General features: G+C 36.5%; 1 protein-coding gene across 1 annotated transcript in view; it reads left to right on the top strand.

The window, feature by feature from the left end:
* The window catches only part of CNTN6 (contactin 6), a 156,930-nt gene that overhangs the window by 40,170 nt on the left and 90,909 nt on the right, over positions 1 to 25,851 (top strand). Inside the window, exons 3-5 of the mRNA XM_069473829.1 lie at positions 2,817 to 2,912; positions 17,690 to 17,893; positions 19,969 to 20,071. Of these exons, the coding sequence (XP_069329930.1) occupies positions 2,817 to 2,912; positions 17,690 to 17,893; positions 19,969 to 20,071 (403 nt within the window). The remainder of the gene's footprint in view (positions 1 to 2,816; positions 2,913 to 17,689; positions 17,894 to 19,968; positions 20,072 to 25,851) is intronic.

The raw sequence follows: 25,851 nt of genomic DNA on the forward strand, positions 1-25,851 counted from the left end.
AACTTCCTCATCTCCCCAGGAAAATCTCTGCAGTACATTTTATGCCAGCACACATAGCATTTGTACTGATTCCTCTTTCCTTACAAAGGTCAATCCTGCCACGTGGGCTCTGATTACTATTAATACCTTTCAGGCTTTACAAGAACTTTAATCTATGCCCTGAATCATCAGTCTTTTTCTTTACTTGATCATTTATGTCAGTATAGTATCCTCGCCTAATCCTTCTATGTTCTTCCTAAATTCGCCTCCCCTTCATAGCTAACCCCAAGGAGGTTGCATACCTGTGCTCCACATTCGTATCTACTGCCTGCTGTCTACTTCTCAATTCATGTCAGCTTCTCCTCCAAACTCCACTGAAACATCTCTTACCAGGATCACATATGAATAGTAACATCTTTTGTCCACATCTTATTCCACCTCTAGTTGCTACTTTCTGAATCTCCTCTCCTCTCTCTCATCTCTGTGGTTCTCTACTCTGCCTCCAAATGCTGGAGATTTTCAGGGTTAGATACTAGATAACTGTGTACCAAGTTGCTCAAGCCAAAAATCTGAGAGTCATCCCATGGGGATTATAATCATTCCATTGACTGTAAGTACTGTCTATAAACTGATATATCTCATTTTTATAAACCTGAGTGCAGAGCTCATATATATCATAGCCTTTATGACATTTACACTTAGATAAACCACAGATAATACAAATTAAAGATATCCAAAATGGAATGCTTGAATTCCTATAAGTGATACCAATAATTTATTCCAATTATAAAGAAAACTAAAAAAACCCCATGCATAACACATAATCTTTAGAACATTTTCAAAGATAAACAGAGATGTAAGTAAAGATTTAGTAATCTCCACGTTCATTCACTCCTCTGAGATAACCAATATGAATGTTGAAAATAAACTCATTCCATAACTTTCTTTATGCCAATTTAACAAAATACTCATATTTAGCTTTTTATCTTTCTTTCTTGTGTAATGGGATAATGCTGTAGCAATATTTAGCTACTTTTTTTCTTAACAGTATGACATTAAGAACTTTCCAAGTCAATCCATTTAGCTTTAATTTATTCTATCTAATCAGTGATGAAATGACATTCTATACATGTTCCAGATATTATTCAATGATTTGCGCCGATGTATTTTATTAGGTTATTTCCAGGTATTCTCTTTGTATTTTTAATATAATCCAGGTATATGATAATAGACCATCATGTCCTCCTTACCACTATTGTCCCGTTGAAACTTATCCCAGCAACTATGCACCAGGAACACTGGCTTCTTTTTAATACCAGAAAACTTCCCTGCATTTTTCATATCTAGAATTTTAGTGCTTCATTTTCTTTCTGGAAAGAATGCCTCCCCTGTTCCGTATCACCATTGCATGGCTATCTCTTTCTCACCCATCAGATCTGCAGTTTCTTCCTTTTCTTCACAGGATATCTTAGTTAGGGTAAAAAGTGAAACTATTGTAATAGATACCCCCCAATAAATGCCTCAAACAAGATAGACATTTACTTATCTCTAATATGGTAATCTAGAGTTGGTGTTCCAGATCAGTTGTTCCAGGTAGTCACGCAAGTACCCATGTTAATAATGGCTCTTTTGTGTTTAAGAAGTGGCTTCCAAGATCTCCCATATCAATCTAGGTGGGGCTGAGGGTGGGTGGATAGAGAATGTCAAAAGCTGTGGAAATTTCCTCCCTAGTATAATAGGTGGAAGCTTCACTCATCATTTCTACTTGCCATGTGTAGCTGCAAAGGAGTCTGGGAAATGTATCCTCTGGTTCAACAAGTATGTTTGATCTGTAAGTCTACTATTAATATTATGGAAGAAGGGAGAATAAATCTTGCTAGACAATTAGCAGTGTCTGCCTCAGGACACTTATCACAGCTTGTAAATGATGTATTTGTTTGTTTTGTTAACCAGTCTTCTGGTCTTCCTATAAAATGGTAAGCACAATAATAGTAAGCTATAGGCCTGTTTTATTTATAAATATATCTTCTGCTCTTAATATTAATGCCATTTCTGTCTTTTAGTAGGTACTTAATTCATTGAATGACTGACTTAATGAAAAGATTTTATAGGGGAAAAAGAAGTTAAACAATTTATCTATTCCTCGCGATTGGGTGACCATTATCCAAGAATGCTGAAAGATTTAGACCTCAGTTGGATGATTTAACAAGATAGCTAGTAAGCTCTCTTCCAACTCTAAATTTCTATGATTCTTCGATGTAGGAAATCACAACATTCCAAATAAGATCATGAAGTGGCTTTGTGGAGGAATTAATAGATCAACAGGAAATAGAAAATATACTTTCTGTCTCACTGGTTCTGTCCCATGGAACTCTTTGCCTCATACCATAACATCTTAAATTCTCATAGATTCCAACCACACATTAACATGGCAACTATTAGTCTAAGATACTAGAAGACTGCAGCAAACTCACTACATACCTTTTTATAATCACACCTTTCCTGGACAGGAAAAGTAAATATGTGCTGGGTTAAAAGATTTCCCGTTGGGCTACTGACTATCTGGAAGAATAAAAGTAAACAAATACTGAATAATGTTAACAAATGTCTTTATCACATACTTTGTTTAATTATATTAACAAATATAATTTGTTTTATAAAAACACCAAATTTGGGGAAAGAATAATCAGTGCAGATAAATTGATCATCAACTGAATTCTCTGGTCAGCCAAGTATGAGTATCCATTACCCTTAATAATAAAAGTATGCTTAAGATTCTTGTTTAAAATGTTTCTTCCACAAAGTAATTCTATGCCTGCTTTTATTTGTTTTCCAAGATATTGACGACTTTGAAACCAAAACAAGAAGCACGGTGTCTGTTCGAGAAGGTCAAGGTGTGGTACTTCTCTGTGGCCCACCGCCACACTTTGGAGGTATGAGGGGGCTAATTTGGGTTATATCGTTAATGCAACATAGGTGCTTCAGGTTTTGGAACCAATAATAGCCTTTCATCAAATCAAAGCAACTATGAAAGCTCTTCAAGTTCATCTACTGCACCCAAACTGTTTTACATTCAAATATTTTCTTTTAAAAATATTTACTTAAGCATCCTCTCAAAAAATATGTCCTCAAGGAGATGGAGCACAGCACTGTACCGAGGGTGAGTGTGGGGCTTTGCAGTGACCACAGCCGTAACCTGGTGCAGTGACACACAGACTTCATGGCAAGGTGCAATTTATTTAACTATCTTTGAGGTTTGGTTTCCTCATCTGTAAAATGGAGATGCAAACTGATATTTATAATTTAGTGCTGTTGTAAATGTTAAATGAGCTAATGAATGTAAATTGATTAATGCAATGAATAGAACTTTACTCAAAAAAGGAAGTTAAAATGGTTATTTCATTTTTATTTTGGGGCTCTATGGAGAAGAAAATTCCAAGCAATGCTACTCCCGGTAATCTCACATTAACAATTGGAAGAGAGAGTTACCCCATTGATTAATTGGAAACACATTTTTGATAGCATCAAATTAGCATATTTCCTAGCAATGGTGAAAATCAAACAGTAAAGGCCAACCTCTACTTTAGAAGAATCTGGATTGGTCAATGAACTAGACTGTTGCCAGGAACCGAAACCTCCTACTGGGATTGTCCTCCCCTTGGATTTCTCAAATTTCAGATGATGTGGTAAATTTAGTCACAATTCTCAACTAACAGTGAACCTGGAGGAGGTAGTAAGAAAACATCCAGGAAGTCATTTCATTTGGTATAATCCAATATCCCACTAACTATATATTACATAACAGTAAGGACTTACACAGCACAGATCTAAGTACTTTATATGTATCACATCCTTAAATCCTTACAATAAGCTATGAAATAGACTAGTATAATTATGGTTTTACAGGTCCAGTGCACTGAAGAGACAAGTAGAGGGAGGTTAAGTAACTGGCCCAAGGTCATACAACTGGCATGCAATGGAGCTAAGATTCAAACCCAGGAAGTCTGGCTCCCAGACACTCACCTTTAAACCACCACTGCCTCTGTTATAGTTGACTCCCACTCTGGAATGGTAGAATTTTGAAAATATATAGGATGCATGTTTAAAACTAAAATGCAAGGAAATTGTTTTCTAATATCCAACCAAATCTTATTTATGAGGCCTTGAAAAACTTGAAAAGATTTTTCTATCATTGTTTTTATTTTTACACAACCTCATGAAATGCCATTACAAAAAGAAAACTAATTCAAAGTTTACAATATCTTAGTACTATTACAGAGTATTATGGCATTATGCTCAACTGAAATGACAGGGAGAGTTACAATGCTTTCAATGCTATCTTGAGATAAAATAATATTATTGCAAAACACCCCAAAATTGCTTAGGTTCCTTGATGGTGCTTATTTTTTAACCATATAGGAAGTTATTTTCTAGTACCATAATCTAAGATGATGAGATATGCAAAATTATATCTGTTTGCACAGAAAGTCTATGTCATTTTATGCTCTGATGTCGTTCAAAGATTCTTGACTCTATTGAACATTGTTTTCAACTTTGTTTACTCTAATCAGGAATAACATAAATGTAAAATGTTCATAAATGAATCACTTACATGAGTGGAAAATCAAAAAAACAGCCAGGCAAGAGAAGCTTTCCTTTGTTACCTTGTCACCTACCAACGTTAAAGGAATGTTCATCTTTTAAAGCATGTAAGGCTCTCATTATAATAGTACTCCTGAGATTAATGCCTTAAAATTAAATCAAAAATATACAAACCTGCCTAGAAGTAAGACCTTTGCAACTGAATAATCTTGTTGCATGGGAATATGGCAAACTCACTTGACACAAAATTTCATTATGTTATAGGTAGTATTTTAGCATGATACCAAGGATATTTGTTGGCTGAACTCAGTTTTGTCGTTACAGGACTAAAGTCCCCATTTTCATGATAGCTGACTGTTGAGGGCCACCCCCAACTTCTAGAGCTGCCTGCATTCCTTGGCGCATGGCCCCTGCATTGTCAAAGCCTTTCAAAGCCTTGTCAAAGATACTTTCTTAGTCAACTGTGCCATATAATCTAATCTAACCAGGAGAGTGATATCTCTTGTTATTCACAAGTCCCACACTTAAATTGAGGGAATTATTCAAGAGCATGGATCGTTAGGGGTGATCTTAGAATTCTCCCAACTACAATATGCTTTCCAAAAGTTTCTTTTTTTTTTTTCCTTTTCCCATATCCAATCGCTCTAAAGATTCTATATTTTCTCCCACACTTGGATATCACAGAGAGATGCCCTAGGAATATACTAATAGATGCAAATGGGCTTAACAGGGCAGGGAGGAGCAAATGTTGGCATGGCCAAATTATTTTTTAAGTCTCATGTGTGAATATTAATATAGCTTCTCATAAAGAAAAGTACTACCGACTTCATAGTGATAGAAAGCCACAAAAGCTGAAATTTTTACATCAAATTTTGGACAATTTAGTCCTTCTGTCTTTTTCTATATAACCAGCCAGCAGCAATGAGTTTCACAAGTATTTCGATAGCAAAGGAGAAATCGTATTAAACTTGATATTATCAGAATATCCTGAGAGCTTTATACTTTCTTTCTAGTATATTCACAGAAATATACGCAAGTCTTTTTTTAACAAGGCAAATACATTTCAGTGTGTTTCATAAAATAAACCTTATAGGAGAGTAAGAAAAATTACCAACATGGCTGAATCGCATAAGCTTACCCAACAAGGAATGCCTTTGGGTCTTAAAAATAAACCAAAAAGTGTCTAGATGGATTTCCCATATAAATGATTGGTCACAACCCAATGAAACAGAGTAATCGACATAAACCAAATGAGCAGGGACTGTTATGTAGTTGTCCTTTCTTCTAATAAAGCAAAAGGAGACCTGAATCCAGAATAGGCCTTCTTGTGGATGCTTTCTGCAAATGCAGATATGCTGCCCCTCTAACAAGGGACAGTTTATGAGCAAAGGTTATTCCAGCAGAGAAGGCACCATAGTGAAGAAGAAAAGGAACGCAGGCATTAATGCCAGAACACAATCCTGGACACTCTGTCACTTCAAAAAGTGACATTTGGAAGCCACTCTCTGTAGTCTGAGGGGCAGTGTACATTCTCTCCTCTAATTCTATTTCCTAACCTGAGATGAATTCCATGTTTGTAACTGAGTCTCTGTCCTTAGGGACAGACTCAGCCCTTCTTTCCATCTTCCCAAAAAACCCAGATCCAAAATATTTTAGAGAAATGTAGTTTTAACTGAAGTTTTTCTGGGAGAACAGAGAGGACTACAATGCACATCTGGTTAAAACTTTATTGAGATTCCACATTAATCATCTCTTTCCTTTCTCCTAAACTCTCTCTCATTGACAGGCTATGACTTCCCCATCTCCTCTCACAATCTCTTCCACTATCTTTTACAACGCAGCTGCTCAATTTGGATACCCGTCTCAGAAAAATACAATTCTCCCTTAGCTTCTCAGTTCATGGCAGAAACAAAATTTTGTAGCCAGCCAAATAAAAATAGTTTTATTCCACTATGTCCCTAGAAGGCTCTAAGGTCAACCCCCTACACACAGGTTCATGTGACAGAAAGAGACAATACAATATTAATTTCACTCATTTATTGAAGGGGCAAGGAAGGTATCACTGAGTCTTCAGGTGAAATCTGAATTATATGCAGAGCAGTCTTCCCAGCATGAATTCTCACTCACCTCAAGGGCGAGCTTTTGTTAAGTGTCTCAGCCACTTGTAAGAAAGAGTATGGACAAACCATTTGCAATAGGGCTGAAGGCAGAATTTCCTTTAAATTTTAGAATAAACATAAAATTCTTGAAGCCAAAGCTACAGGGTGAGTATGAAAATGAGCAGTCAATAGATCTTCATAAGCTCAGTGAGTCAGCCTAGCCTCGTGCAAAAGTTTATTTAGAAATGGCAGAATGAAGAAATGGTACATGTTTTCTAAAATAATTAAAATCACCTTCACAGTGAAATAATGGATTCACCATATCTAAGTTAAAATATACTCTTTCCTTTATTGTCTAGATATAAAACTCTCAATCCTGGGCTCATAAAAATTACGAGTTTAAAATTTGCTTTAGAGGAAACATTCTATTCCCTCTTCAGATCCAACTTTTAGGTTGGTAGAACAATTGAATTTATGCCAGTAGTTTGGATCATCCATGTCTGTAGCAGGAAGATAGCATTGTTGTCAGAGCCCAGTGTTTGTATTTGCGTCAATAAAGATGTTGACAATTCAACTTAGGGTGAAAATCATTCCAAGTAAAGGCTCAAAATTGTATTGTAGAATAAAGAGGAAGATTATGTAGAGAAAAAGCGCTAAATTTTCATATCCCCTTCCTCCTAGTCAGTGTGTTTGCTGTTTCTGGAGTGAATGAAAGCGCAGTTGACTTTGTAGACAGGTCAAATGGGCAACAAATATGTTACTCTGGGGCTCTCTGAATGTGTAAAAGGCAGACAGGCTCAATAGTTGCTTCTTAGTAATAATAATAATGATAATTACCCTCATTATTAAACTTGTACACCGTATAGTCACTGAACAAATATTTATTGTGTACTTTACTAAGTGCCATTCATTTTTCTGCATTTTAGAGATACAGTAGAGAAGAGCAGCAGAGTCCTTAGATCCATGAATCTTAAAGTAAACAAATATAAAGCAGGACAGGCTGCAGTAAAAGCTAGGAGAAAAATAAAAGGGGATAGGAAATGGAAGGTGTTGCTATGGTATATTCTGAACTGAAAGAGGCATTCATTGTTACTTGAGAAAAGAATTAAAGAAGTGAGGGAGTGAGAGAGTGAGACATATTGAGTAAAGGCAGCTTAGGTTGAGGAAATGGCACCACGTGCAAAGGACCTGTGGTGGAATCATGTCTAGCATATAGGAAAAACAGCAACGTGGTCAGTATGGGTGAAGTAAAATGAGCAAACAGGACAGTAGGTGAGGATGTGAGGCCCTACTTTCAGACATTTTAGGGCCTTTGAATTTGGCCACCAGTGAGATTAAAATGCACTGGATGATATTGTGCAGAAGGGTGACACACATTCTCTGACTTTCATTTTTAAAAATTTACTCTAGAGAATAGATCACAGAAAGACAATATAAGCAGTTAAAAGGTGATCGTGATAATTCAGGTGAGAGATAATGGTGGCTTGGACCAAAATGATAGCGGTAGACAAGTAGATAAGTAGAAATCTTCACTGCACATTTAGAAGGTATAACTAAACTAATTTCCTGAAAGACTGGATGTGGATTGTAAGAGAAAGAGAGGAGTAAAAGATAACTTCAAGAATTTTGGGCTGAGCAACTAGGAAAATGGAGTCCCATTAAAACAGATGGGGGTAAGGCGGGGCGGCAGGTTTAGGGATGAAGGAAATCAGGAATTTGTTTTAGATCATGTTATCTTTCAGATGACAATTAGAAATGAGTGAAAATTTTGAGTAGGCAGCTGGATTACATGTTGCAGGACAAAAGATCTGTTTCGAAGAACTAAATTGGGAACTTACCATGTATAAGCCATATTTAATGCTACATGATTGAATCAGATAATGAGTACCTACTACGCACTGGGCTCTCAGCTTAGCATTTGGTACCCCCCATTGCTTTGGGAAAACCACTCCCCAAACCAAGCTTTCCTCTAAACTCCACAATAATCAACACAGAAGAGGATTTCTGTGACCAAATGCAGGGTTTTTCCCCACACACTAAGCAGGGGACACCAGCGAGGTGTCCTCTAATTCAATTCTGACACTACCTGGTGATGGTGTCAGATCCCACAGGGTGGGGACTCAGTCCCCAAGATGGGTCCCCTTCTCCACCCCATCCCCCCAACACAGTACCAAGTCCGGGTCTCCAGAGCTTCTGACTGGCTGGCTTCAAGTTGGGGTTCCCATGACCCCTCTCTCTTTGGGTTTGATTAATTTGCTGGAGCATCTCACAGAACATGTTTACCAGTTTATTATAACAGATATTACAAAGGATATAGTGGAAGAGAGGTGTAGGGCGAGGTATGGGGGAAGGAGCATGGAGGTTTCATGCCCTCCCTGGGCATGCCACCCTCCAGGAACCTCCTCATGTTCAGCTACCCAGAGGCCCCAGAAACCAATCCTCTTGGTTTTTATGGAGGCTTCATTCCATAGGCATGATCGACAACCATGTGGAAATGCGATTGGACAAAAAGCACATGATCTAAACCTAGCAAGTCCTGTCTGTTCAGATTCTTCCTGGCCTCTCTGTGTAGCATTCCTTCCTCCCGGGTGTGGGGCAGGACCCTCTCTGGAATGAGGGTGTTTTGACCCACAATCAGATTAGAGTCCTGGCTTGGGCGGGTGAAAGGAGGCCAGGAGAAGGTCAGAGAGAGAGAGAGAGAGAGAGAGAGATTCTGTCTCCTGAGGCTGCTCCTGAGGCCTAAAGCGCATAACATTATAACAAGGACTGACTGGGAGTTATGAAACTCCATAGGAACCATGCATGAAAACCTAGGTAGATAGATAGATATAGATATAGATACATAGATATATCAGAACACCACAACTCCTCAACTCAGCATTTTGAGAAAATATCTCAATTTTACAAATTGAGTAATTGTGTTAAAGATGTTAGTGTTAACTTGGCCAAGACCTTGCACCTGGAATTCAAGGGATCTTGTCTAAACCCCACTGAATTTATTCTACTGCCTGATTATGTCTGGCATTATATGGCCCAGAAGAAACCCTTAATAATTCTTCAATAGAGTCTACAAAGAGATGGGAGGATTTCTTTTCTGTACTGGAGAATGTGTAAACAGTACCCAGAGAGGTTGATTGACTTGCCTGAAATCAGTGTACAGTATGAGAACCAGGAAGCTCATACATCTTCCACTCTTCATAGCTGACCAAAGTCAGCTCTCTAGAGAGTTTATCTGCTTAGGTTCCATGCCCCACATTCTCTCTCTCCACTTTCAGACACCATTCACTTCTAGTAAGCCTGTTTCACTTGCTTTCCAGTCCAACAAACAGAACTCTTCTGTTCCAGTCTGTTACCATTTGTAGAAGCCAGGGTTTTTCCACATTGGTACAGTTTGCAATGGGAACGAGGTGCAGAGGGCATTCTTTGTGGTGAGGGATTGTCCTGTGCATAGTTAAGGTGTTTACCCATCTCCCCAACCTTTACTCATTAGATGCCAGCAACACCCCTTCCCCTAGTTGTGAGGAAAAAATGTCTCTGGACATTGCCAAATATCTTCTAGAGGGCAAAAGTATCCTTTGTTGAGAATCACTGCTACAACCTATCTCATTTACTGCTACAACCCAATACATTCACTATATTGAACTCACCTATAAAGAATGGCAATTGGGAAGAAAACAGGAAGTCTAGTCTTTGTATATTCTGACTTGTTCAGGCTTCCTTGGAATCAGAAGTTTCCCAGCTATTCACTCAGAAGCTCGCTGTGTTTGCATTCCTTCTCCAGGCAGGGCTTGCCAGTGCACAATCAGTCCCAGAGTTCTTTGGAACTTAACAACAATAGGAGTTCAGGGGGCTTTTACTTAGTGGTCATTTGCAGGCCAAAGACTGCTATCTCCATGGTTCCAAACACGAGGTGTGTAAATCAAAAGGGATCTAATAAAATCTATGTAGTCAGGCAGTAATTATGAAACAAATGGGAGCTCATGTAGGAGATTGTAAAGGTATCAGGAAGTTTTCTGGGTTGCATCATAAACTTGCTCTGCACTGATGTCAATGACTTCAACCTAGAAAAGGAATTATTTTTCTTGGATTAGGTCTTTGCCACTGAGCTAGTATAACCATGATTTACAACCCTAGAACCAGTCACGTTTAACCCTGGAGCACTACACAAGGTGTGCAGTAAAGTACATGCATTCTGGAATATTCCATTGGGAGGATTTATCCACTAAATCTGAGCACTATGCTCCAAATTCTTTACTCATTTATTTTCTACCTCAATAAACACACTACCCATTTTGAGATCTGTTGTACAGAGCCAATAGAAGTTCTCATTGTCAATTTTTACCATTATTTTTCTCATTCACATGCAATACTTCCCCTCTAATAAAAATTACATCCCATATAATGGGTATAATTGCACATATCTTTTTTGTTTGTATTTTAAATATTACAGTACAAGATATAAGGCTGTAAAAGATGTCAAAACATAATCATGCTCTGTGGAAAATAGGATTTGTTGTATGCTTGAGAGAGCAGCAGATAGAGTCTTCAATTGCTTACTGCAGATCTGCCATTTCTAATAATAATAAAATTGTAGAGGATGGTGTCATTGTGAAGCTGCAGAAAATGCTTCAGGATGCGCCGATTATCATTCAGCTCTAATGCTACCGCTGAATCATCACAGGGAAAATCATCACAACCATTAATAACAGATAAATGTCATAGATGGTGGAGAAAATATTTAAAGATTCAATGGTTTCAACCTAAGTGGCTCATGAATTATACATTTAATTAAGAAAAGCCAAATGGGAAGGTTTTTAAACCTCCAATTTGGAAGGTATTTTTTTTTTCTTTCCCCATTAAAAAATATACAAATTTAGCACAGCAGTGGCTGATGCTGGAACAAAATAGATAAAAAGCCCCCACTGCAGGCTAGCTGTTTGGATGAACAGGAAATGACTGCCCCTGGGGAGAAGGGAGCAGGGCATGGTGAGGGGACACAGTGACAGGAAGGGCGTGCAGCTCAACGTCTTCACCAGCGCAGAGAGAGGTCTGGATCGTTTCGGGGCTGCTGCTCACTCACTTCCGCTCTGCTTCTTCGCTCTTCAGATGCAAAGATTGTGCTGGCAAATCTCACAAATCCAGCCCATCCCGGACATTCTGTTTCCAGGAGCTGAGAAACATCCTCTTCTCCAACAGACCACCCAAAGGCAATTATACAAGGTGGCCACCGTTTGCAACCTGACTATTTCCCTTCCTAGTATGAATATGCAGAGGAGACTTGAGTTTTGCTTTTTGTATCAATGATTTCCAAAGTATGGTTGCAGACCCCTAGGATCTGGATTTTTCCCTGAGAGTTTGTTAGCAATGCAAATCTCCCGGCTCCTCCCCAGACCTAATGAATGAGAAAATCCACGGGTGGCGAGAGCTGCAGGTGATTCTGATGCACAGGGAAGTTATTAGAGCTGCTGCTTTACAGAAGCCCATTTTAGAAGGAAGAATTATTTCTCCAAGATTGTAAATCTGTCCTCTTCCCTCACAATATTAGCAATAAACACTTTGGAGCAATTTTTTGTTGTTGTTGAGACAGAGTCTCACCCTGTCACTCTGGTTGGAGAACAATGGCACGATCATGGCTCATTGCAACCTCAAATTCCTGTGCTCAAGCTTCCTCCTGCCTCAGCTTCCTAAGTAGCTGGGACTACAGTTGCACATCACCACACCTAGCTAATTTATTTTTTTTTTTACTTTTTATTTATTTATTTATTTATTTAGAGATAGGATCTTGCTATGTTGCCCAACCTAGTCTCAAATCCCTGTCCTCAAGCGATTCTCCTGCTTCAGCCTCCCAAAGCAGGGATGAGGGGTTACATGGAGTAATTTAAAATGGCAGATTAGCCTATGAGAGAGATTCTTAGGAAATTGGCCACAGGTCAGGCAATGTTGATAGGGGAGGAAATGGGTGGTGAGAAGAGTCTGTCTTAGAATGTGAGTAGGGTTGGATGGCAGAGAACTTGGGAGTTTGGAAGGAGTGCTGAGGGTGAGGAATAAGAGCCAAAGAGAGGAAACTGACATAGAAAAAGAGGATCAAGTGTAGATACATAGGAAAGTGGAAAGGTAGTGTTAGGTGGTTTTAAGGAAAAAGCAAAGATTTGGCATCTAAGAGATCTAGGTTCAAGTCCTATCCTCTCCACACGTTAACAATATGATTTGGGGAAATTATACTCCTGGCTCCTTCACCCTCTCTGTGTAATGGGCATATTAGCAATACCCACTTAGTCTCATAAAATTCAAATGCTGGGATGATGAAATGAAAGTACTTTCAACATTTATTTTTATTTTTTATGTCATCTTCCCAGTTTCTGGACTAGATTCTTCCAGTGGCTTCTAAATATTCCACTATTGAAGAAGGATACACCCCATACAGGAGTAGATTGCAAAGTTTTAGCAGCTAAGGTAAAAATGAATTCACCGAAGGAGAGAAGAAAATTACAGTCTCAGGTCCCAAGATTATAGGTTGAAGAATACAAAGATTTCTTAGGCACCAGCGGCAACCTGTAATTTCTAAGTGAAAGGGGTTACGTTGGATTTCAGAGCGCTAAAGCTTATTTCTCTCCCCAAATAGACATTGAATAAGAATCTGTAAGCTGAGACATGGCCCTGGGAATTTGCTCAAGATTGTCTTTATTTCACAAAGGTTCAAAAGATAAGGAGTCAATGACAACGGGGGAATCTGCACTACATTTTTTCCTCCTCTTTATATTGAAGAATAATTTACTATCTAGACAACTTTCTGGTTTCAAACAAAAAACCCTTTGAGCATCCCTTTGGTGGAGACAGAGCAATGGGCTTAGAAGTGAGACAGCAAAGGACATCAGTAAAGAAACTTTGAAGCAAGAGACCACATGGAATGATGAAAGACTCCAATAGGGACTTGCAAAAGAAAATGAAGATTCAATACCTGAGAACAGGGCAAGAATCTCAAAGCATATTTTCAAAAATAAAAAGCAGATTGCATTTATGCATACTTGATCTAAAAGCATAGACTCATGGAGATCAAAGGAATGTTGAGAGCGGAGTAAACCATTCATAGCTTAGGTTTAAACACCCATCCATTGTCAAAATAAATCTTTTTCTGTTTTGTTTTTACAACACCCCAAGCAATGTTCATCCATACTCTCTCTGCTTGATCATTTCTAATGGTAGAAAGCTCACTACCTCATAAATCATCTACTGCTATAGTTCTAAAGTTTACATTGTTCTTCATTATATCAAGAGTCCAATAGCATTCTGTAACCTCCAACAGCCACAAGTCCTGCTTTTGCCTCCTGGACCTTGATAGAGACTATAGTATTTAACCCTTTGTGCACATAGCAGCCCTTCAGTGTATGAAGACAGCACTAACGTCCTTCCAAAATCTTTTTCCCAGAGTCAAAATCAAAGTGTGTATCACTGTCTACTGTGACTTAAGCTTCCAGCCTTTGCTACATTTTGCTATCTATCTCTGGATACACCTGAGGGTTTTCATTCCCCTTTCTATAAAGGGCGCCCTAAACATACTATTCCAGTTCAACTGCATGAGTCATTTGGAAAGTGCTGAAAACACAGATTCCATGATAGATCGCTCAGACATAATGAAAGCAAATTGCTAGGAGAAGAGTTAGCTATCTATTTTAACAAGCTTCCTTAGTGATGCTAATGTGCATCAGGTTTGGGAATCAGTGCCTGAATAAAACATAATACTCCCATCCGAACAGTTCAGAGGAACAATAAAAAACGTTATCCGTCTTATTTTTACAAGTTGTAGCTCATTCTTGTGTTTAGCCTTTCTGGCACTAGTCTCATCCTGTTGATTCTTTTCTCCATTTACACAAATAATACACAGTAATTTAAAATTCTAATATGACAGAAACACATTATGTAGAGAGTAATAGCCTTTTATATTTCCCTCCACTTACCCTGAGAAAACCACTGTATACATCTCCAGGTTTTTAAATGTAATAATTTGCATCACACACACACACACACACACACACACACACACGAGTGCCCACACTAATTGTTGAGGGATTAATCTAAACATATTGATTTATAACATGCTTTTCACATTACAATACAGCTTGGAGTTTTATTTTTTTTCTATCTGACACGACTTTTCTAGGTTTAATGGCACTTTTTGCATTTCTGCATTTTGTGCAAAAGTAGCATTTTGCTGCTGTTTTTCCTGGTCTTACCTTTACCTCATATCTTCACCTCATATCTTCTTCATTCCTGGGAATAATATCAGAGTTCTGTCTATATAGATGAATTTCTTTTTATTGACATCGTTTACAAATTGTAAGAAATTATTTTCTTCCTCCCAACTATCTTTTCTTTTTTCTCCTTTCTTTCATCTTTTTTTCCTTCTTTCCTTCCTACCTTCCTTCCTTCCTTTTCACCTTCCTTTTTGGCCATTTTCCTTTCTTTATTCCTTTTTTTCCCTCCTAAAATCTGGTTCCCTAAGTTTATTGTTAATGCTTCGTACATTTTTTTTGTCTCAGGAGAAGGAATGATAAAATGGCGACATTCCCTCATTTCCACTTTCCCAAGAGTTTTTCTCCCTAGCTCATATTTAGAAGTCCAGAATAGCTGTCAGTTTGTATTGCCCTGTCATTCTTTTGAGAATTTAAATTAAGTAGGCTTAGTGAAGACTATTTCAGGTGGTCTGCTCCTAGCCAAGGAAGCCTACTAGAATATATCAGAAATGATTAGCTTCTTTATTCTCTACCATGTATTGCTTCTGCATTCAGTTTTTAATGTAAGTGCAGTTGACATACAGGACCTGAGGTCTCCCTTGTACAAGATGCCCCTAAATGCATAAAGTGCTGTCCTGTGAGCTGTGATTTCCAAGTGTCTGACTGTCCATCCATGTGACAATGTTTTTGACCTAAGGGCAATATATTTCCCTTCTCCACCCCCAGTTCCTGTACATTCCACTAACTTTGGGGGTCCCTTTACAACCAGCTCCATTCTGCCACTTCTCTAGACATGGTTTTATTCTACCTTATTTCCACAACACACCTAATTTCTTAGCCTTCAGGTAGAACCACACTCACCAAATTTTAATGCATAAGAATATTTTCATTTGCTCAAAGATTTCTAGCTAAAACAAAAAAATTGACAGCACACAATTTTTGTGAGGATGTGGAACAACTAAAATTCTCATACATAGCTGGTAGAGGTATAAACAGGTACAACCACGCTGGAAACTTATTTTGTAGTTTCTTATAAAGTTAAACATATGTCTACATATGGCTCATTCCTAGGAACCTATCCAAGAAAAATGAAAATGTATACAGTTTTATACAAGAATGTTTATTTCAGCTTAATACATAATTACCTCAATCTGGAAACAATCCACATAAATGCTCATCAACAGAAAGGTGGCCAAAGAAATTATAGAATATTCATAAAATGCAATACTATTCAGCACTATATAATGGAAAGAACATAGGTGAACATTAAAAATATGCAAAACAAATTAGACGTAAAATAGTCCATTCTGTTTGATTCTATTTTTATGAAATCCAAATAGTAACAGAAAATAATCTATGATGATAAAAATCCAGTAGTGATTGCAATAGTAGAGGACTGATCAGAAAGAAATATGAGAAAATTTCTGAAGAAATGGCAATGTTCCATATTTTACTTGGGGATGATGGTTACATAAGGTATATAATTGTTACAACTAATTAAACTGAATGAAACATCTGTGCATTTTAAGTATGCTCATTCTATCATATGTTTGTTAATAGTTATCTGTAAGATTTCCACAGACAGACTGATGTTCAGTAAGAGCGATGTGGTCCTCTTTCATCTTCATGCTCTTGCTATTGACTGTCTGAGCTATGTTTGTCTACTCTTCTGTTGTTTGGGTAGTTCTAGTCCATCCTGTTGGTTTCCGCATGGAAGTATTTCTTCTCAGAAGTCTTTTCTGACCACAAATCATGCTGGGACCCTCCTCTGGGCTCTCTATAGTACCTCTGTCAAAGTATATGTCATCCTACCTTGAGATTATCCACAGTAGGGGTAGTTGGCAGTAACTGGTGTGACCTTTATGGGGCACAGGTTTTGCTTCATTATACTCCAAGACCTAAAACTGCCACAGAATAGCTGCTCACAACTTATGTAGTGATTGAATAAGTAAACTCCAAAATCTGTGTTAGAGTCTTTGAACTTAAATTTTTAAGTTAATTTTTTATTTTATTTTTTATTTCAGCTCATTATGGGGGTACAAAAGTTCAGGTTATATATATTACCCATGCCTCCCCATCCCCCCGAGTCTGAGCTTCAGTTAGAAGCTCTGTGTTAGAGTCTTTGAACTTAAATTTTTAAGTTAATTTTTTTTTTATTTTTTTATTTCAGCTCATTATGGGGGTACAAAAGTTCAGGTTATATATATTACCCATGCCTCCCCATCCCCCAGAGTCTGAGCTTCAATTGTGTCCATTCCCTAGACAGTGCACATTGCACTCATCTTGTAGGTATGCACCCATCCCCTTCCCCCACCCCTATCCCCCCCAGTCAGAACTTCAAGCGTGTCTATTCTCCAGGCAGTGCGCATCGCACTCATCAAGTAGGTAAGTATGTTTAATCCTTCTGACAACACATTGAGAAATACTGCTTCAAAATGAGCATTGCTAAAATAATTCAGTGTGCATTTTAAGGCTGTAATATTTTATGTATCTTAGAGCTTTTCTTAACAAACCCATTCACTTATCCCCTTCATATCCTATCATCATATCCTCAATCCAAAAACGTCAATGATGGGCAGGGTGACCATATAATTTATCATCCAAACTGGGATATATTTAAATATAAGGGAATATTACAATTATAACAGGACATCAGCTAGAAACTGAGCAAATAGGGGCACAGTTTTATCCTAAATATGAAGAACTAGGAAGTGGAATTCTCAGATAAGAATGAAGGAAGTAAAAACAATATGGTTTTTTTTTTTTTCTGTTTTTCAGATTTATCTTATGCATGGATCTTCAATGACAACCGTTTATATGTCCAAGAGGACAACAGGCGGTTTGTATCTCAAAAGACAGGAAATTTGTACATTGCCAAAGTAGAACCATCAGACGTGGGCAACTACACTTGCTTCATAACAAACAAGGAGGCCCAGAGAAGTGTTCAAGGACCACCCACTCCATTAGTGCAGCGCACTGATGGTAAGATAACAAGTTATGTTGGGAATATACTTTTTCCGCGGCTCTTAAAGCCTGGGGAAATCTGCAAAGTTTTCTGCTTCCTTCTTATTCAGTGGAGCCACATCATCTATGAGTTTAGGTTCAATTCATACATATGATAAAAACCAGATATTATCAAAAATATAATAGAAAATTCTCTAATTCACCCACATGGTGCAGTATACATGATTCTGGGTGTACCTTGCCATCTCCTTTCTGGCATTGTGACAGCTTGTCTTTTCTTTACTTAAAGACTATTTTATAAAAAATGATGTTTGTTTGGGGGAGTTGGCGTGTGTGTATGTGTGCACGTATGGGTGCTGCAAAATTTATATAAGTGAATCCATATATTTTTAAAGAACAGATGTTTGCAGCTTCTTAGTAATGCTCCCTTTTTCCCTATTTGCCTTTTATGTTCACCCTTTATTCATGTGGCTGGCAAAATGGGAAAATAAGTTCATACCCAAGGAAAGCAAAGCAAGGCAACATTAATTATAAGCATTCCAAAGAAGAATGAAACACAAGATTCATACTAATTATATTCCTCTAAGGAACATATTTCAGACTGGTCTCTGATGAGTTTTTTAGCTTAGTCAAGTCATAGCTGGCGCAAGATTTAGAGAGCTAGACAGTCTAAGGGAGTCATTGAAGTGGAAAAAATCCTCTAGTTGATTCTTTAATTAAATGTTCACAGTGGGATATGTAAAGATAGAAAAATCTGTTGGTGCATTTTATGATCAGTTTCTGGACTTGAAATGCAATACCTCATGGAGTTTCCCTCCGCCCTGAAGAGTTTAAGAAAAGCAAGAATGTAATGCTAATAACGGCTAACAAAATTATGGAACCAGCTCCATAGAGGAAGTTCTTATGACAGAGCTTTTATAATCACTAACCACCCAAATATATTTGCAAGGGCTTAATTCAGATTTCAGCAACCATTAGATCTATGCATAAATCCAATTTCTCCCCTTCAGTGACTAAGAGTACTCTATTCATGACTGGACAAGCTGATAAGCCAGCAATATGCATGGAGATTCTGCCATATTTCCCCCTTTTTTTTTTCTTTCTACTCTTAGTTTCTGCTTCTCCCCTTCTTAATTCCTTCCTTCTTCTATTCCCTCTAATCCCTTCAACATGATAAAAATAGACCAGAAGCACTATATGTAATATAAAGAAAAATCAAACCTCTTCTAAAAGTGGGCATGTAAGAAATATCACGTCAGGAGAGTTAAAAAAAAATCAATTTAGTTACATGAAATAGTACTCTACCTTCTTAACCATAACCTTTTTGAATGTTTATAATGATCAAGGTCTTAAAAATGAGGTATTTTATTTTATATATATATTTTGTAATGTTGACATTTTCTGCAGTTAGACTGGCCATCAATAATCCACTTATTTTAGGAATGTATTATTCTGGTGTTTGGTATAAAAATAAAAAATGGTCAAAGTTTTTAAGAATCTCAGGTTGTCACTGATAAAGTTAATTAAGTTAATGAGTATAACCTACAGATATATTTCTGTTTGTTACAACTTCTCTGGTAGGTAGTCTATTTACAATACATTAGACCACTGTCTTATTCTTAGCTCGTATTCACAATTCCTTGGGTTGGAAATTTTAAAATGGTAAAAGCAAAAAATTTTTATAGGTGTACAGAAAATTTATTTAGCAGTAAAACCTTATTGTACTAACATACGAGCATTTATGTCTTTATTTCAATTAGTGTGATTATTTCATATGTTTTGCTACGGAAATACTGACAATTTGGACTAAGTGGTGCTGCCTCGGACTTTTTATAGTGTTAACTGAAAAATTCCTTATTCCTGGTCAGATCCGGCCCCAGGAGTTCCGTGAAGGGGAGATAGATCTTAATACATTAGGGAAGGATCTTTTTTGAAAACTCAGAAGCATTTTAGAATCTTTACGTATCCAGTTCTTAACTGGAAACACTAATTCTCATTAAGACCAAATAATCAGATTTTGGTTAATGAAGCATTTACTTCATAGACAACTTCTATTCTCCAGAAATGCTGCTAGCTCTTTTGATATTTAACAGGTGTGATGGGGGAATATGAACCAAAGATTGAAGTGCGTTTTCCTGAAACTATACAAGCCGCAAAGGATTCATCTGTAAAACTGGAATGCTTTGCCCTTGGAAAGTAAGGTTTTTTTGTTGTTTTGTTTTTTTCCTGGTTGCTTTCATTTTTTTTTTTTTTAAAAGAAATCTTTTTGTTATTCAAACATTGCTCTAAGGTAAATTACCAAATAGATTTCAAATGCTGGGCAGTGGTGGAACTTTCTGATTGGAATTTAAACAAACATGTCTAATACTCTGAAAATGACTGGGGCTGTAATTCTTCCCCAAATGTGCTGATATTTCCTCTAGTTTGAGCATAATGAGACCCATTTAAGCAGCACATTGTAAGGAAATAAGTGCACTTGTATAAGATGGTGGGCGAGTCATTAAACCTTCGACATACCCTTCACTCCATCTGGTCCCACATTTTCAAAAGTACATTACCTGGAGTGTCACCTTGCTTAATTAATCAACAGTACTGATAAGTGAAAAACCAGCACTGCTCATTTCCAAAGAAAGACTAATTAAAGTCCGTTGTTCATGATGGAAGATTAGAATTGAGCCCAACCTTCCCTAGTAGTGGAAGCATTTTGTTTTACTCAGATAAAGGTTTATCAGGGACAGGTTTGGAATATAGGTCCGCAGAACATACTTTGAGTAATAAAAGACTTGACTCTTGCTATGAGTTCTGAGGGCTTACCCCTAAATCCAAAGCCTGTTGCAAAGATGGCCATCACATTTAGAAACAGTGATTTATTCTCAAAAGTCTGGAAAACATCCTTAAAAGTCTCAGTCTTTTTATTAACTAAATATACTCAGCAATCCAAATAATACTAGTTACTAAATCTTTTAGTTTCCTTCCTATAGATAAAATTTTGTGTATCTTTGAATTTATTAATTTCTCATGAATTTCAGACTATATTTTCATATGGTACTGATCTCATAGTATTTGTTCAATAAATAATTATTGATTGATTAAATGATTCTTAAGAAAGTGACAAATTTGGCTTCAAATCAGTTTTTATTTGTCTGCCATTTAAGATGTGATAAAATTTCACCATTTTCAAGCTTTCAATTAAGGCTTACAAAAATAACATAAAATGTCAGCAAAATGCTTTGAAAATATGATGATTATTTTTTAAAGAAAATCAGTGAAAGTTAGTATCTGAAAAGAATATTGATAACTTATTCCATCATACTTGGCATCAGAAAATATGGATTCCTGAAATAAAAAATGTTCTTATATAATAAAAATAACTGAAAATTACTGAGTCTAGTTCTCAAGAACCTAATGAAAATAATTTATTTGCTAAGCACCTATAACTAAGCATTTATGATATGATGTATGTAATTCTCATAATCTTTCAGAGCAAGTCATATTTTCATTCTATATGAGAAACTGAGGCTCAGATTAGATAAGTAACCTGTTCAATTTCATGCTTCTATTAAGAGAAGGAGGGGCTGGGTATGGTGACTCATACCTGTAATCCCAGCACTTTGGGAGGCTAAGGTGGGAGGATCACTTAAACCTAGGAGTTTAAGACCATCTGGGCAACATAGTGAGACCCTATCTCTACAAAAAAAAAAAAAAAAAAAAAAGAAAAGAACAAGAAGAGGGGGAAGAGGACAATGGACAATTTAAACCTTGGCTCATTTGATTTTAAATTTTGAATTTAGGAACTTCTGAGTAAATGGCAAGATAATTGCTTTCGAAATTGGAGGTAGATGCAATTCCCAGTTTTCTCAAGAGTTATTTTACTGTTAGCAAACTTGCTTATAAACTCTATGAATATTTACATATTCTCATCTAAAAGGAGTTATAGTGATACTTGCCTTGGATATTTTTTGTGAAGATTAGAATGGATAATACAAATAAAACATTTAGCATCAGACTTGGCATTTAGGCTGCAAATGTTCATTGAATTATTCTGAACCCAAAATGCAAATTCTATTCTACTTTGTATAACCAGTGTTTGAGTTAGTAGGGATGTTCAAGCTAAAATAGGTATCTCAAAGAGTCAGTAAATTCTCATCTCTCCCCAGCCCAGTCCTCTTCTCTCTGCCTCAGGGTTGCTGAGAGTACAAAAGAGAGAAAATAGCAATCAGGGTCAGATTTAGAGTTTAGAAAAAGGAACATAAAGAGAGACAACATGATCAATATTGTTTTTGAATTTGCTCTTCATTTTATTTATTTCTGTATTATTTAAACATATAGAAAAGTTAAAAGAGTAGTACATGGGCCCTTTACATGAATTGATCACGTGGAAAAGCTTTTCCACATTCCCTTTCTCTCTCTCTTTCTCTCTTTCCACACACACACACACACACACACACACACACATTTAAGCAGATAGGTGATAGGGGTGATAAATAATAACTTAGCCCGCATTTTGAAGATCATATTTCTTCCACTTATAATGTTGCTAAAGATCCACATCCATTTTCAGCCCAGCCTGCTATGAAATTGAGGGATGGAAGAAAGGAAAAAGGCAGAGGCAGGAAACGTTGACTTAGAGTTCTCCATTTGGCGTCACCATTTTGATCCTGTCGTGGGTATATGCTAAAAGAATTCATTGGAAATATGTTGAAGAAGTGAACTAACATTCCAGTCAGGACAAGTGAAGCCTTGGAATATATGAGGTATATGGAGTAATTCAGAAATTAGAAAATAAAAATCACTCATTTTTTATTAACCCCATGATGATAGAAACAATCAATACATTAAAAATTGACAACCACCTTAATTGTACAAGGTAAAATGCATAATCTTAAAAATATATGGGGCCCTTTTCTTATGACAGAGGAGTCCATTTGTCATTCTGTGCCAAATGTTATCTTGCTCTTACTCTGTAAACCTGTTAACATATCTTGATCTTGCTCTGTAATCCTATCTTCTCCTTCCTCAATAAACTTCCTTTCAGGCTTAAAAAAAGGCTGAGTGCAGTGGCTCACGCCTGTAATACTGGCACTCTGGGAGGTAGAGGCGGGAGATTTGCTTGAGCTCAGGAGTTTGTCTGAGCAAGAATGAAACCCCAGTATCTATTAAAAATGGAAAAATTAACCAGGGGTTCTGGTGAGTGCCTGTAGTCCAGCTACTCAGGAGGCTGAGGCAGGAGGATTGCTTGAACCCTGGAATTTGAGGCTGCAGCAAGCTATGATGATGCCATCTCACTCTACCCAGGCTGACAGAAGTAGACTCTTGTCTCAAAACAAAAATAAAAGCAAAAACAAAGAAACAAAAAAAAAAAAAAAAAAAAAAAAAAAACACCCTACTGGCGTACCTAAACTTCTTGATAAAATTTGAACTAGCAATAATTAACCTAGGAAAGTTTGACTTGAAAAGACAATAGTTAAAAACAAAACAAAACAAAACAAAAAAACCTCTCAAAATGGAAAATCTTTTGTGTATGCACCAAAAAAGCCCTGGGGATAAACCATGTTTGTTTGTTATTTTGTTACGTTTCACAGAAAAGAACTGCTGCACATACAATAATATTAAATGAGATTGGAAAAATGAAGAAAATTACTGAACTGAACTTCATAGAAAATTGTCAAGAAACTAATTGATTATATGGAGTATATTCCATAAAATTTTATCTGACAAAATTAATCAATGCTGATATTATGTTTTTTAAATTTTAAGACATTAATATAGAATTGAAATATCTTGGGGTTAAAATGGAAAGTCTGAAGAATCCACTAGGTCAAAGTGGTAGTGTTAAAATGCCTTATACAAGAAACTTCCAATTTTGCATAATTGGAGCGTAGAAACATTTCTCACTTGTTCAAAAGAACAAACTATGTGTGAAAATACTTTGTATATCTTGGGAAACATGCAAATGTGAGCTATACAAAAAAGAATTTTATATATACTTGCCAATAGTTTTCAGAAAACCAATTACATTGTATTTGACACATTGCAAACATACTGAAAATGCTTTTTAGTCCATTATAAATTTTGACATTTACCAAATACTATATCATCTTCTAAATTTTTAAAATTAACAAACATAAAAAGCAACACACTGGCTAGAAAATTAACTATGTTATAGACACAATTACAATCTGAAAGTAACAAAATCAAACTTCTTACCTTTAAAATTACACATCTATATTTGTAGATTTATTGCCAAGTGCTTTTATGAACTCTATTGAATATTTATTATAAATCATATTCCTTAACACCTCTTCATAAAAGTACTGCTGCATAGCACTTGGTTTTAGTCTTTTTTTCCCCAAATGTGGCAACTTCTTTGTATCCATCTAAATCTTCGTGTCCACTTTGTGAGGTACTTCTCTCTTCTGTAAGAAGATCCACAAATTCAAAACTGAGAAAAGCTAATTGATTTAGGGAGGAATGAAATCAAAGATTTTTTTTTGTTACATTTGCTGACCAATTATTGACTACTCTTTAAGCTATATACTATATATTCATTATACTAGGATTAAAATATTTTAATAAATAGAGGAGAGAGAGAGAAAAAAGAGGGAGGGAAGAAATCATTAGGTGTATAGATAGCTAGAAGGGAGACAAAAGGAAAAATAGAAGGACCAGGTTCAGCACCAGATCTTAATCTTACTAAATTTTGCATTTTTAGGAATGTTCAGGAACCTAAGAGACTTCCTGAAATATTATACATATTGGTTTTCATTAAACGTTTGTGGAATGTACCATGTGTATATATTCTCACATAACTAGGAAATATACCCCTTTATCCTAGGAATATTCCTTCTCTTGAAGATGTAGATTATTTTGGTGTTTATTTATCTTGCTTGATTTTCTCTGCACTTCCTGAATCGATGGTTTGCTGTCCATCATTAATTTTGGAACATGTTTAGCCATTATCATTTCAAATATTTTTGTTTGTTGGTTTGTTTTCTTTCTTTCTTTTCCTTCTAGTATTTCCATTACATATCTTTTACACCATTTGTAATTGCCCCCTCTTGGGGGCAATTCTTGGATAATTTGTTATGTTGGTTTCTTTTTAATTCTTTTTCCTCGTTGGATTTCAATTTGGAAAGTTCTATTGATACTGCTTGTGATTCACTTATTCTTTCCTTGGCCATGTCAGTCCACTGGTAAGCTCATCAAAGGCATTCCTCATTAGTTTTACAATGTATTTTATTTCTGGCATTTACTTTTGATCCTTTCTTAGAGTTTTCTTCCATGTGCTTACATTATTCATCTGGTCCTAGATGTTGTCCATTTATTATTAGAGCCTTAGCATATTAATCATAGTAATTTAAAATTACTATGCCTGATAATAATTATACTAAATCTGATCATTAATTTAATTTTAAATTCCCAGTCTGATAATCCCAAAACCATTGCTATATTTGAGTCTGGTTCTGAAGGTTGTTTTGTCTCTTTGGACTGCATTTTCTTACCATGCTTTATCATTTTTTGTTGAATCCTAGACATGATGTATCAAAAGAAATGGAAGTAACTGGACTTTTAGTATAAGGGTTTATGCTTATCTGGGTAGGAGTTAGGCTGTTATTACTTCTTGCTTCAGCTGTGGCATCAGAGGCTAAAAATTTCATCTAGTTTTCTTGTTTTCATCTCCACTGCTGCCTTGAGTTTCCCTAGAGATTCATTTTTTTTTTTAATTTCAAAATATTAAGGGGGTACAAATATTATTGGTTACATGGATCATTTTTGTAATGATTGAGTCAGGGCTATAAGTGTGCCCATCACCCAAATAGTGTTCATTGTACCTGTTAGGTAGGTTTTGCCCCTCCTCTCCTCCCCATTTCCCCCTGCTTGATTTCCACTGAGTTTAACTTTCCTCTGTGCACATGTGTGTTTGTCAGTTAGTTCCAATTTAATAGCAAGTACATGTGGTGTTTGCTTTTCCATTA

The sequence above is a fragment of the Eulemur rufifrons genome, chromosome 7, assembly GCF_041146395.1.
Source record: "Eulemur rufifrons isolate Redbay chromosome 7, OSU_ERuf_1, whole genome shotgun sequence".
NCBI classification, from domain to species: domain Eukaryota; kingdom Metazoa; phylum Chordata; class Mammalia; order Primates; family Lemuridae; genus Eulemur; species Eulemur rufifrons.